Source organism: Anarhichas minor, unplaced genomic scaffold (assembly GCF_050575085.1).
Source record: "Anarhichas minor isolate MPS153535 unplaced genomic scaffold, ASM5057508v1 ptg000033l, whole genome shotgun sequence".
NCBI classification, from domain to species: domain Eukaryota; kingdom Metazoa; phylum Chordata; class Actinopteri; order Perciformes; family Anarhichadidae; genus Anarhichas; species Anarhichas minor.
Genome location: NW_027466479.1, coordinates 11,325,053 through 11,340,684, shown reverse-complemented (window position 1 = coordinate 11,340,684; position 15,632 = coordinate 11,325,053). Strand labels below are relative to the sequence as shown.

General features: G+C 40.1%; 1 protein-coding gene across 1 annotated transcript in view; it reads right to left on the bottom strand.

Moving 5' to 3' along the window:
• Window positions 1–9,643, bottom strand: part of csmd3b (CUB and Sushi multiple domains 3b) — a 241,463-nt gene extending 231,820 nt beyond the window's left edge. The window contains exon 1 of the mRNA XM_076106168.1: window positions 9,147–9,643. Within this exon, the coding sequence (XP_075962283.1) occupies window positions 9,147–9,403 (257 nt within the window). The 5' untranslated portion in view covers window positions 9,404–9,643. The remainder of the gene's footprint in view (window positions 1–9,146) is intronic.
• Between the last annotated feature and the right edge of the window lie 5,989 nt (window positions 9,644–15,632).

Genomic DNA, 15,632 nt, shown 5'->3' with positions numbered 1-15,632 from the left:
ACTAATTAAGACTAGGCAACTTAGCAAGCCAATAGCCAGTATAGGCTGACGTTAGATAGAGTTAGCAAATGTTAACAATAAATACAGAAATAGCATTAGACGCAATAGCAGTTATTTTCAACAGTTACAAAATGCTTGCTAACAAGTAAACAAGTATAAAAAGAGAATTATTGACACACACATTGCTTTTGCCCAATTAATTGCATTAACAAGCTGCAACTTGTATGCTGCGTTCAGGAAAAGAAAAATCTAGAAATCTCTACAATATGTAAATAATGAAAGACTTTACTCAAAAAAATATCCTCTCATACAATATTAGTTTACCCATTCTGATCATCATCTTCTGCATGTCAACTTAAGCCAGTATTAACCATGTTTTTAACAGTTTTGTGTATACTTTGAACATTTATTTAAAAAAAAGGAGGAAAAAAACATACATAACAATATAATTGCAGATAAAGGCGTTAATAATGACCTCGACATGTTGCCTTTTTCTCCTTGAGTCCACCCCTGCTTGTCTCAGCTCAGAGGTGAAAGGGCACCTGTTGTGCATCGAGTAGTCTACACAGTGTTTGTCATTTTTTTGTAAACCATAAAAACTATTGTTTTATACCGCTACACAGTATGAATAATATGTAACAACTTCAATGCTATTCTCCAAGACATATAATCCTTGGAAGAAAGTGCAACAACAAACAACAACGGGTTTGTGACTCGCATCACAACTTTAGAGATTTATGTCATATAAAGACTATAATATCAAATAGTGAATTTTTACAGTGAGGTACTTTTCAATATAAATTATTCACATGACCACGGTAGTGTGCCTTTGAATCTCTCTGAAACCACCAGCTAACAATATTCAAGTCCTGTGCTTTTGACCACTGTATAAATGTAATCCAGACATCCTAACCATATTACTAATGATTAGAGTCTGAGATTATCTGCGGACAGGCATCCACACAAACCTAGTTTCTCTTCAGTAAATGGTTTAACAAGAGATTTGCTTGCTCGAAACAAATATATCCACTGGATGGAATGGACACATTGACAAATTGCATTGATCAAATATTCATGTAGTGATCTGATACAACTTCAGAAGTTGTTTCTGCGAGTCAGACTTTACAGTTTCTTACTGTAAAACATAAACTTGCATGTCAAGTGCACAAGTTATGTCAATACTTATAATGGATTCTAAAGTCTACACAAGTCTTTGGATTTGAATGCATGAAGACCAGACGCTCATCTGCTTGGATATTCTAACAGGGTTAATTATATCAATTTGACGTATCTCAAAAGAGACTGCAGACATACTGTATAATGATGACAGTGGAAATCCCTTTTATGCCCTGTATATCTCCACAGTAACATTAAAGTAATCATCGCAATAATCATTCCTCTTTTTACTAGTTTCATAACAAACCTATAGCATTCGCCTCTCGCTTTACCAAACACTATATGCGTTAATCCTCCTTGTGCCCTAAATGTGTGAATTGACTTTATTTTCTTGTCTTGATTTGGTTTTTAGCCAAAACGTGGGCTGCAGATACCTCCTCATCGAAGCTAACAACAGCATATCCTGATTGTACATTTTAAAACAACACCAGATGTTCAGGTCTGTGTGGGAAGGTTGGTGTTTTTCACAAAAGAGTCTAAATGTAGGAAATCAGTAAGTGGTGTAATGAAAGTCTTTGAATTGTTCTCAATTATTCATCTAAGGCACTGCCTCGTTTCTAGTTAATTGATATATCTTTCTCCAAAACTCCCACTATGACTTTATTTCAGAATTCTGTGACCCACTTTCTGTTGCATTGACCACAAGTGATTGCATTTAGATTTTGTTTTGCGTATTGACAGCAATGACATATTAGCATTTAAAGCTTTTGTCAAAGCTTTTGTCAGTAGCCAACAAGGCGTCGGTCCCGCACACCATCGGGATTCAATCTGGTAATTCCCTATCTTAATCCTGAAAGTCTGGCAGAGAAAAACATGTACTGTTTCTGCCATTGTTTATCGCTTGCATTTCATCCATCTATCCATCCATGCCCAAAAATGTTTCAGATGCTCCCTTGGCGCTCACACGTTATTAATTCTCAGACAGCTGCTCAATTCTCTGAGGTCTACTTGTTGTCCCACTAACGTCTTTCTACTCCAGCAATTTATGTCCCGCGACCTTACCAGCCGTTGACGATTACTATGGCAAAACATCAGTGAGTGACAGGAGGCCAGTCATTTCAAATGGCAGCTTATGACACAGGAAGACATCAGCTACAGCTACGCAAGGTGACAGGACAAAAGCAACTGAGGCGACAAGGCTGTGTAATGTGAAGGACTTGATGTCAATTTTCACCAAACCAGGACAATGTGCTCGTCTGTCTGCTTCATAAGAAATAAATAAAATGCAATGGTTCAACCATTGGTCTTAGAAAATAAATATATAACATATTAAACTGTTATATTAACAAACACACTGAAAGCCATGAAAAAAGCACCACTTGCTGTACTTACATAAGGTCATTCAAGCATAAATTAAAGCTGCTGACATAAATTACCTTGACATTCTTAAGTGTAGCTCTGTTAAGCACTTAAGCTAAATTATCAGCAATGAAAAAAACTGAACTGGCATTTCCATTAAATGAAAACTGAATAGACGTTCAAACCCAAGGATAACCACGAGCTGAAGAGCCAACAACATAATGTGACGGATGCCCAATGAAGACAATTAAGAGATTTCATTTTGAAAATGTCACACTGTCTGTGTGACATTTAGCCCGAGCGAACCCCAAATGGGGTTCTGGGGCTCAGAACCCCTCAAACTCAAATGCGGAAAATAGCATGATTATTAGCCAGTAGCATGTATGTGGCTAATTTTTTTTTTCGATGAAAGAGCAACGTGTGGACAACAACATCATATAAGTCACTTCTGCCACACTCCCAACACAGATATAGGGTACTCACATGAGCAGAAAAATATCGTGGCATAAACGCACCAAATCCTGGCCCGAAATCGGCGTTATGAGTACAGTAAATCAATGTTTGTACCCTCATGCTAACGGCTACCAAGTCATGCAATGCATTTATTAGCATTAGCACACGTGGCGGAACACGTAACTAACTTCTTTTTTACGATCCGTACGAACACTAAACCGTTGTGGGCGATCAAACGTACCTTCATGCTGAACTTCGCCGAAGAAAATCGTGGGTATGCGCCCAAGTTTTCTCAAAATATGGATAATAACGTCGCGGAATTTCCGTTCCAAAGCTGTAGTCATTGCTGCCAACTGCATACTGTTGACTTCCGACTTGTTTCCAGAATAAGAGCGGTCAAGGGGGCTTGGGCGAGTGGTCAGACTGCCGGCGACCGGAAATTTCCGCCGGGGTACACGCCTCACTTCTGGCAACTTTATTGTACGAAATCTTTTGACGATCACCACCAAATTTGGCATGAGTCTTCCTAAGCCTGTGACGCGTCTAAGGAGGGGTTGTTTTTGGAAATCGACCGAGGATAGGCTGAGATCCAGCCACACACACACACATGAAATGAGAAAATCCTACAGATGACAGCCAAAACTGGCTCTGATGATGTTATGAATATGAATATGATTCCTATTATCTGTATTTGGATGTATTGAATCATATGAGTGATAAAGAAAGTGAAATATATAGTTATATAGTGTATAAAAGTACAATGTAAGAGCAGCAACAGCTGGTTCGAAAATGATGACCTCGCCTGACTAAAACCTCTTATTATTCACTTTATTCCACTTTATTCCACTTTAACCATTTTGTAATAACTACTGATCAGTTATGCTATGACTTGGTAAAGTTTTTAGGGATCATACTGCATTATTTCAATAACCTTTTATCAATGAAAGTGCATTTTTCCAGGCGAAGCTGAATATTTTCAATTTCAGCTGTGTAATTTCTTATTTTCCTATATTAACCAGCAACATATACACAATATTACCTATCTAAACTATCTCACAGGTGTTGTGATCTGATTATATCAACAAGAATTATTAAAATCGACCTTGTAGTTACAGAACTATGGTCAGTTTTGTAGGGCTATGCTTTTTCGCTCAGAGACCTCAAAAACGGCTCAGGGCTTAAGAGGGTCTCTCTGGATAAATCAAGCACACCTCAGGAGGCTTCAATATAATTCAAAAATGATAACATGCAAACACACTCTGTCTTGCCTCTTAACTCTGCCTCTCTGTCACCCACATTCCTGTTTTCTTCTTCACCTCTCTTTGTGACTCTGTCTTCACTGTTAATGACTATGTTAACATGCACAATAGTATCACAGTTATGGATGGTTTATTGGATTATCCTGGTGCCCCAGGCAGCCATAAAACGCAAAGAGGGTTCATCTTCAAACTGGCATAAACTGGCAGGGATGTCAAGGAGTTGAAAATAAAAAAAACATAAAGCAGGGTTATGCTTTAGGGCGTGGCTAGCTTGTGATTGACATGTTGCTACCACGACGTTGTCCGGTCTGGGAGTTTTCCGCGTTGTCTTGGAACGTTAAACCTTTTCACAGTGTGTTTTAACTTTATAAAAGTGTATTAGAACATTTTGATCACCTACAAATGTGTTATTCAGCATTTGGTTTTACTTAGCTCCATCCTCTTGAATGACTTCTGGTCGCAAAAAACCAAGACGGCGCCGGCCAAAATCTAAGATGGCAATGACTAAAAACCTAGTTGGCGAAGGCCAAAATCTAGGCAGTCCACAAACCAATGGGGGATGTTACGAGGACTACGTCCACTTATTGTATACAGTGTATGTTAAAAACCCAACATCAAGCTGTATATAAGCAGCTGGGTTCAGTAAATACGGTGACAAATGCCCAGTAAACACAATCAAAGTCCAAATATCTATTTTAAGGGTCTGCTAAGCTACCCACCAAACAGAATAATGACAATACACAGCTCTACAAAACCCTACAAGACTATCTTCAACAACAATGTTTTGAGATTTTTAAAATAAATGAGTCATATATTATCCGTGCATAGAAGGGGCAGTATGGTTAAGGTTTAACAAAGCTTAGATGACTAAAACTACTTTGTTGTGGCTGGTCATGGTCAAAAATACAAGAAAAAAAAGTCCAGTCTCCAGTCTTGATCGTTAGGTAAATTTATCTTAGGTACTCTTTGGTGAATCCAAATAGATTACTCACACTGTCTGTCTTTCTCATCTGGCTCGTGCTTTGTTAATGCTTCCGAAAGAAGGCGAGTTCGACCAGTCATTTATTACAATAGTGGTTACGAGATTAGCAAAGAACACAATCAATTTGATAATCTAGGTCATTTTAATGAGGACCTGATTCATTATAAAGTTTAATTTCCCTGATTAAAACATTTAACCATCTAATTAAAAAAACTCTCCCTTGAAGAGAACGGAAATTGCGAGTACAATTAGTAGCTCATTTATTAGCTCATATTTCTTTCAGGTATTCCCAACTTTGCGGCTGAGATGCCACATGGTGGAGCTTGTTTTTGGAATAAATTCATTTTAACAATATTACCAATTAAAAGACAGCATTAAAGATACAATTTGAGAAAAGGCATGTCAAGCCGGAATGTGGCTCTAGCAGCAATGCAGCAATCAAGGAAGGTGCCCTTTACTTGTTTATGAAAACGTATCATTGGAAAATGACTTTTTAATCTTGATTAAAGTGTAATTGGTGAAACTTACAAATAGACTAAACCCGTGTTGGAGGACAAGCAGCATCACCTTGAATGTTGATGATTTAGTAAAATGTTCATACCTTTGAAAAAAAGTATGCCTTTGATTTACTGTTGAGTTTGTGTGTTTCAAATGGAGGAAACAATCGCCTGCTCTAGAGTTCAGACCAGGTGAGTGTGAGTCATGTGACGCTGTGATTTGAACAATCTTTAAAAGAAAACGTGTGTGCATGCGCAAACGTGTGTCCGTGTGTCTGTGCGATCCATGTTAATCACTCCCCCCATAATTACCATTTTCTTGGTAATGGATCTAACCTTTTAATCACCATTTTGCCCTTTGTCCCAGTGCATGTGTGTGTGTGTGTGTGTACATACGTCTGTGTGTATTGGCGTGAAGGAGAGAAAGAGAGACGGAGAGAGAATTAGACAGCAGAGGTAATTTGGCTTAACTAGCGGGGCGATTGTAACTATGCAGACCATAAATCTTCCAAAAACAGATGCGTGCGCGCACACACCCTGTGCACGTGGATGCATGTGTGCACACACTTACGCAGCAAATCATTTAATTTTATCTCAGATAAGCAGCAAATCCTAATCAACCAATAAGAGCATAGAGGGTATCTTTCACTTTCTCTCTCCTCCTATCTGTTTGCTCTCTCTCTCTCTCTCTCTCTCTCTCCCCCTCTCTCCCTCTCTCTCTCTTCCCCTGCAGAATTGGCAATCACATGTTGTATGAAGTGGGAAAATCTCATGGTCACCGTCCTCTATTTTACTCTATTCTGCTCCCTTGTTTAATTAACTCTGTATGGCAATTTAAACACTAAAAGTCACCGGATTGTCTGAGAAAGGTTTATTATTGCAGCTAGCTGATTACAAATTATGCCTATTGAACCAAAGGAACATGGTTCATTCCCCACAGTGAGAGAATTGCTTTTCAGCAAATGACCAAGTATCAAGAGAGGACTCATTTCATCTCGCCATGACCCACATACTTTTCCCTCAACTCAGCCAAACACAGATTTTCTTGCTTAGCACTACGTCAGTGATGGTGCCCTCGCACACGCCTGATGTAATGAAAGCAATCTATTTCTGACCTTCGCCAGCACTTCATGGAAGGCCCCTCTCTTATGTTGACGATGCAATTCAAGAAGACAAAAAAAAAAAAAAAAAAGACACAAATTCTCCAGAAGTAACAGTGAATAAGTCTCTTCTGTTGTATTTGTTAGATGTTTACAGCTTTTGTGATCCTGGACAAAACTTGCATGAATTGAGGCATAATAAGATTTAGATTATGATTTTATTTAATGTAAAAGCCCTGAAAAACTTTATTATGAATATCTTTTTCTAAATGTTTGCCATTCGTAAGCAAACAATTTAAGATACAGTTCAATAATAAAATCGGGCTGCTCAAAATCTGAGCTAATCTGCTTTCATCATAAATTTGCGTTCATTGTAATCATAAAACAATAATATGGGTTAGCATTGCATGTGACCTGCAAATGAACTTGTTTGTGGCAAACCGTGCTGGTCGTAACATCTTGTGGGGCACAGAGTTGGCATCTTTTTCAGATGTATTTTCTTTTGTTGGGTGGATTTGGTCCATAAGCAGAACTCCCTCCATGGGTTTGTGTATGCCTCACCCAAACTAGAGAAGGCTTGTGTGTGTAGAATGCGCCTTTGGCTTCAAGAAGAGGAGCCAGCAGGAGAGAGCCTCTTGTGTGGCGCCTTACTTAGTTTCAGGTTGGATATTCTTGATTCCAAGAGTTCGTTCCAGGTGGATGCTCACATCCACAGGATCCAAAGTGAAATGAAGAGCTCGTTCCCAATTAGTTTCGAATTTTCTGTTGCTTCCACAGGATTACGCGCGCGCAAGACAGAGAAACCGTATTGAAGAATCTAACGCAACAGCCAATCAGTGGAGTGTTGAGTCATGTAACATATTGGCTGTAATGTTTGGTTTTGTTTATTGGTTTCCTGTTTTATTTTGAATTTCCCTGCCTCTTGTGTCCACTTCACTTCCTGCCTTTGTATGCTTTCCGTGTGATTGTCTGCCCCGCCCGTGATTGAATCCTCCTGTGTCTAATCACCTGCACCTCCCCAGTGTATTTAAACCCTGTGTGTCCCCTGTTTCAGTGTCAGTTCGTCTGTTGTGCTACCTGCTCTGTAATGCTTCCCGGTGTGTTCCCTGCTAGCCTGTATGAATCCCTTGTGTGTTTTTTTAATTTACCTGATCTTGTTTCGTGTCTTGCACGTTCCGTTTTGTCTTGGATTTTTGGTTACACAATTTTTGACTCCCCTGCTCTGCAAGCTTTGTTTTGAACACTTTTTTAAAATTAAAATCACTGTTAATCATTCCTTTGTTCCCCCGTGTGTCTCTGCGTTTGAGATCCATCCCCTAATACTAATTTTGCCTTCAACCTTGACAGAACAAAACCCAAGTCCATGACAGGTTTCTATTTGGAAGGAGCTACAAGTTCTAGTTTTGTAGTCCACTTAGACCAAAAGTATGCAAGAGGTGACAAGGACCATTGAGCAACAATATCGAACATGATCTCTGTCTATGTTTAGCCATGTGCAAATCGAATACACCGCTCACTCGCATAACTTGGTAATAATTTAATTGCCGGGTTAAAAGAACATGTTGAATGTGAATAGAGACAGACGGATGCTATTAGACACTATTGATTGCCTGATAAAATCATAAGGCAAGTATAGTTTAATAGCTTATCTGAAATGAGCTTCTTTCTGGGTATTGTATTTCTTGCAAGAGGAGCTCAATAAAATATTTCCATAAGTAAAGGGAAGCCACAGTGTCACTGATTGAGCTTGGGGAATTGGTGTACCACGGCGGGACGGCAACCTGGTGCTATGCAAGGTCATTTGTTCCGCTGCAATAGTATTAGCCCAGCACGATAACATCTCCTACGTTTGTTGAAACAATGAGCATCTATATTCATTTCCGCACTTGTCTTTTAGAACCAGTACATCCGTCTGGTTCTTGTTCTCAGTTTTCTTTTGAATTTATGATCCCTCATTTTTGATCATGCGAACACATTAGCTCATCACAGCTCATCGTGGATTGGCAGAAGCACAAAGGAGTACCTTCTCATAGCTTCATCTTAAAGCACTGAAAACTGGCTGCACTTCACTGCAAATCTAACGATAAGCAATGGGCTGTATGCCATAACAGGTGTCTGTGCTGTGTTTGCCGTGCTTCTTTTTAATGGCAATTAGACAATGTTGAAGATAGATAATTTGTGTGAATTTAGTTTAAATAAAGTTTGTAAAATAATTCTAATTTGTCTTACTTAACAGCCCAGTGCCATTACATTATGATTTAGCAAAAAAATCTAAAAATAACCTGAAAACTTCCACCTCGTCTTTACCATTTTATTTTTTTTTTTTTTTTTTTTAACAAGAAAAAAAACAAGTTATCACTAAAGCAATAACTGGTCCTACCTGGTCCTGAAGTTAGCAGGATGCGGGTGTCCATCATACAAGGACAGGAAGTCGTATTCTTCTTCGATGGCAAATGACAAGAACATGAGCTGGATTCTACTTCCTTCCTCCCCGACAATGACCCAGGTGCAGTTGGCCCCGTTGGGGTAGCCATAGGGAAAGCCTGGCGATTCTATACTGCCATTTCGGCCTTTCAGTGTGCCACCACATGTGTAGATGAAACCTAAAGGGGAGAGAGAAAAAAAAAAAAAGAACATTTCATTTATTTTAACATGGTCTAATTGATTCTAACAATGGGAAAATAAAACGCACGCAAACAGCAAGAGGATAGAATTTAAAGTACAAAGCAGACCATGAAAGAAAAGTGGAGGTGTGTCTTAACTCATCCATGTGCATGTAGTTCGCATTAGTCAGTGTGTGTCTTGCAGCACGCAACAACTGCAGGGTGCACTCGCAACACAAAAACGCACTCACGCGCATACACACACACACTTTCTCTGTATCCCTCTGGACCCAACGGCACTACAGGTACAACTTTTGTTTGCAATAAATTGGTTTGAATAGTGCCAACCTACTGACCCATTCAAATATCGGTGGTTAACTATTCCTCATTTATTTTACAGGCAACAGCGCTAAAAAAGTGCCAGTACTAGTTCTGAAGCAAACGAATGCTTTACATCAATGTAGGATTAAGCCATAAATCAGCATGAGTGATAAGTAGGTCAGCTTGGGTCTGATACATCCTGGTTCTTTGATGCCGGTGTATGATAACATATTAATGAAATATACACTGTGGCTAGGGCCAGCACTTTTGAATGAAGCATTTGTCGGAAAGTGTTATCGCTCCATGGATCTGCAGTTTGTGGTGCGGCTAGGAACTTGCTCTTTTCAAACAGTCTCCCCCACAGCGAGGGCACAGGGGAGGGTCTGTTTCAAAGCAGCTCCCCAGGAGCTGGTACTCACATTCAGCATGGGGTGCTTGAACCCAAACTCAGTTGCTACTGAGCTACCCCCTTCCACCTGACTTAATAGGCGAAATCAATAAGACCGGAGCATTCTCTCGGATTCACCCCGTGTGCCTCTAAAAGATCCAAAGCTGGCTATTTCTTTCTCTTTGAGAATCAATTACTGACATGTCAAAATGCATGACAACAATAGGCCTGTGTCAGTCAGCTTTATAACAATGCCTTTGAACGTGACTCAGCCATTCATAACTGAAGGATGTAACAATTTCTTTGGATTTTGAATGCAGTATATCTACATTCACGGTGTCCACTCGAATGGGAAAAAAAAAAAGAGATATGACGCAAATGCAAACTGGGAGGGACAGAATAAATAAAAGTAGACTCATCGGGCTACTATAGGCTCAGCATACAAAACATGTCACAGTGGCTGAATGTCCAAGCAATAATTAATGACATTATTCTTAATATAGGAACACCTCAGTGTTCATTATCTGGCTTGAGTTAGTTTATATTCAGTATCATAATTTATAGATAAATCTACGTCTATCTGATTCTCCCGTGCACTCAGTTATCATAAAACATGGATTAGTGTTTCCGTGATAATATTGCAGGGCAAACTACATTGCAAAGAAAATGGTATATAAAGTGTTGAAGGAACAATACTGTAAGTGTCCAAAGGAACAATATCAACAGACAATATGTTATGTTACAACATTACCATATTAAAGGGCTGTTAATGTGGAGTAAGAGCAGTGTGTTTGCACTTCCTTTTGCAGGCTCCTTGTGCTGATGAATTAGATGTGAAGTCTGCTGCTGTACTTATTCTAAATCTCTCCGGGTTACAGAGCCTGCTAAATGCCTAAATTGTAGAATGTAAATGTGATTGATCTCCTTGGGCTTCACGGTTCACATCAGGGTCATTATCTCCCCCCTTTGATCTTAATCATCCTTTTATATCAAACACACCACAGGTGTTAGATGAACCTTTGAGCGTCCAGGAGTGAAGTCGGTCCAGAGCGTTGTATTCATTTATTTTTTTGTTTGCGATGCTCTATCGATACGGGGCGGATAAACTCCTCGCCTCTTCCACTCCACAGGAGAGTCAGACTGCAGAGTCAGCTTACAGAGTGGAACCCCTTATAGCGGGTAGGATTTATCCTGCTCAAGGACAGCAGAGAAGAACATTGCTGTTATATCGGGCTTGATCCGGTGTCTTTTTGCTGGGAGATGATGTTGCAAATCACTATAATGTACCTCTGTGCCTGTTGACTTCTCTTTTTAGCATTTGACTTCGCTGGTACTAAAGAAAAAGAAGCAATAAAAAAAAAAAACTCTGCAATGGCTATTGATGCTGCAACAGTATATGCCTTTTGAGTATCATGTGCTTAATTGGGAATTGCTCTCAGTGTGTGTTTAAAGTCCTTGCACCTTGCACCTAGGCCTTAATTGATCTCCTCTGAGTGCGAAGCTCAAATCAGGATGATCATCCCCCTGCCTTTCATGTTTATGAGCCTTGTTATTTACCATGGCAGCCAGGGCCACAGGGACAGCACGGTGATCCCACTGGATGCTTTTCCAACCAATTATCCAAGATAGAAGCCCAACCAAAAAACCGTGTGTGTGTGTGTCTGTGTGTGGGTGTTTGTTCGATCCTCATTTACCCAGACAATTCCAGGACCATCACACAGATATAATGACCAATGGCAGCCTGAGCTGCAATTAAGGGCTGGTGTCTGGGTCCCTTCACAACCAATCAGAGCGGAGATGTTGAGGAACCGGGAGGGACAGGCAGAGTCATACGAGGGCGCACACATACTGTATATGCTCAAACACAGACCTAGACAGTAAACGTATACTGACAGTCACATATCCTCACAACATACACATCCATATTACTTTTTGCTTCATTCACTTTCCCTTGAAGGGAAACAAAGGGCTGAAAATGCCACTGCCAGCTCTTCTTTAAGACACTCCAGAAAACAAGATTGTGCAGAGCACAGCAAGAAAAGAACTTATTGAACTTCCATTGTTGGCCCAGTTCAGAAAGGGTAGATCCACATGGTTCACAACCTGAATACAATGTTATGATCAAAGGTAAGGGGGATGTATGCTCCATGAAGCAGTGGTTCACCCGAGGACAACAAATATTCACAGTTTCAAAGAGAAGGCAGACATATCGGAGCCTCTGTCCAATGTATTTGATGTTTTTAAAATTAAATTCTTTGTGATGTATCAACTCCTGCATGTCCAAGATAACACTCAAACAGGTTCTGAATACAATCAATGATTTCAATTATTAGTTTGTGGCTGTTATGGATATGGAGTCTTTAAGCAACATTGTCCGCCATGAGGATATACTTTGATATATTATTTTAAGTTAAAGCCAGTTGGGTTAATGACTCCAAATGATTTGATTATCAAACTAATTGAATATAATGTTTTCATTTTTAAAAGGTGTACTTTATAAGGGAGGAAAAATACATCGTCATGAGTTAATGCACCTTTCTATCCAGTTGCTTTTACAATTATTTTACCAATACAGTGTTTCAGATGGCTTGTATTGAAGAGGTAATCTCATTTTTCTCTGGTTCTATAGACGAGTTAATGGATTTCTTCATCATTGCAGAGACGATAACGTCACATTTCTTTTTCCAATGAGCAAGGGATCTACTTCCATCTGTAGGAAAGACATGTATTGGAACACAATGGTGCTCAATGGCTGTCAATATTTCCCACAGCCGCATACACTGATCGACTGATTGTTTTGTGGCTGTAATCAAGATTGTGTAACCCGGTCTGTTGACATGAAGCAGTGCTTCAAGCAGAACCATTATGAGGACAAGATTTAGGACTGAGCTCACACTGAAACCTTATTACTGATGAAGGAATTGTTCTGCCAGGCAGGACCTCACACACAATGGCCTTTTTTTGTCACATAACAAATAGAGGCTAACAATTAAGCATAATATAAGGTGCAATTTGGGCTTTTTTTTGGAGTGATGATTCTCTCAGTGAGGTGTTAACTGAGATTTAGATAAGCACCCACAATTAGTCTAGTTAGGAGTTCATAAACAGCTCCTAAATGGGACATGTGGCTTTGACAACCCAGTGGTAAAACTCTGTTGTAATGGTGACTATCGTGGTAATATGGCGAAAAGCAATCATCTTTAGGCTGCTCTCAACGGAACCCCCCCCCCCCCCCCCCCCCCCGATTCATTCCCATCTGTTATTTATGTGCTTGAGTTCTCCTGTGAATGTTATACGCAGGCGGTCATTCTGTAAAAAGGGCGAGGGACACGATATCTGCAAACAGTGCAGCTCACTCAGGGAATCCTGAATTTTGTTCTCACTCATATCAATGTAATGACAGGCGTCAAATGTTTAAATACCTGAGGTCTGTTCCTGTCCTGTAATGTTAGTCGCTACTACTTTTCCTTTTAAATCTTTAAAATGGAATAATTCATTTGTTTGTCATGTTCCTTGTGATCCGATCCTGTATTGGGAGATAGATTTTGACTTTCTGCTCTGTTGTCCCTTATGATCCAAGTATTTTATGATGTATTTTTAAAAATGATCCCTCTAGTGGTTAAAGTATGTTTTTGCATGAAGTGTACTCAACCTTGTCCCAGGTGTGTGGAATCAGGTCATTAATTCACAGATACCTTGTTGATAGGATGATTTTCACATAGTGACATGGAATAATCACATTTCTATTAGGCGGTGTCTGGTATTACAACCAGATCCTTTTGTATTTTTGGATTCACTTTGACATATTATGCATATCTTTTATGCTCTTTTGATCTTATGATCTTTTTCTAATGCTCATTATAGTTCAGGCAAACCTTGTGTGTGTGTGTGTGTGTGTGTGTGTGTGTGTGTGTGTGTGTGTCTACGGATGTTTGTCTTGCAGGCAAATGTTGGAGGGAGATAGAAGGCTATACAAGGCTGTGAAATAAGGAGACGAGTTCAACAGTTGGTCTTAGCCGAATAAGGACTTGTTGTTGCACACATAGTATGAACTTGATATTTTATCTGGCAAATCTGTCTGGGGGGGGTTTCCACACACTAGCCAGTGTGTTCATGGCTTTTAGTACGTCCGCAGACACACAGACTACAAAGGGCCTGCACTTCAACCCTCAGCTAGACAAGCACATGAAATTCCTTTCTTCTATTTCTCCAATAATGCCGCTGTAAGGTTGCCTTAGCACCAACACCCTCAACAATATTCCATAAATGTCCATTTCAATCTAAACTAAATTATAGTTGCACTGGCTTGATGTGTAACATGAAATCGTTGACTTGTAACGTCACATTTTGTAGCCTCCAGTCCAAAATATGACCGAGTCCATCACCCTTTTATCTGAACTCAACAGATTGGAAGGTGTCTTAGTCTAAATGAAGTAACTTCATTAAATTGAATGGATACAGGGAGGGGTTGAATAAAGAGAGAAATAGAGAGAAAGGGACAGAGATGGAAAGCAGAATAAACAGAGAGAAAAGGACATATTTCCCCTCGTTCATCATTGCGCAGCGAATGAAAGGATGATTTAAAACTCATCACTCTGAGAGCAAAAAGGCGACAGTGTGGGAGGCAGAGAGAGAGAGAGAGAGAGAGAGAGAGAGAGAGAGATGGAAAAATATAAAAAGAGAGGGGGGTGAGTAAAAGCAAGGGAGATTGAACGGAGGAGGAGGAGAGAGAAACAGTGAGAGGGAGACAGGGGTGAAAGAGAGACTTCTAATTATGCTGACTACCAGACCGAAACTGACAGCCATTATACACACGCACACACACACACACACACACACAGGGACAGGGTCACAGAAAGACAGGCATACACAAACACATACAGAGAGGTTCACATAGACACAAACACACTTGGATGTACACACCAGCACACATGCACTCGTACACACTGATTTCGGAGGGATACACACACAAAGTCATGCATTATTTCACACACACACACACACACACACACACGAAAAGCCTGCTCTACAACCCTGACCGTAAGAGCCTTTCGTCACTGGGTTCAGCGCACATCCACGCTTTGCTCGACGCAGCGAAAAGCCGCGCGTGGCGGCGCGCGAGCCATTGGAAATAATGGGCTTCAGAGCGTCTTTGTCGCATTCTGTGTGAAAGGCCATTTACTAGTTAGCCAGTCCCATGAACCCAGTGACTTTGCTGCCATTCACTACACCTTTAGTTCACCACCCCCCATACAGACACACGCGTGTTGATATACTGAAATAGCATTTATGCCTCTCTATATTTATTCAACGTTATTACATTCAGTTAATTCAAGATGACTACAGTCGCCACCCTCTCTAAAGACGAAAGCTATACACTAACTTTTCAGAGCTACCTGTGGAGACCACAGGGCATGTGTGTTTAGTACTAAAAAGACTTTGGGTGGAGTATCACAAGGCGTCTTCCCCCCCAAAGACTTGAATAGAAATGCTAATTGGCAAGCAGTGCAAGATTTGCGGTTGGGCTGGGTGGCTCCCAGGTGTGAATATATGC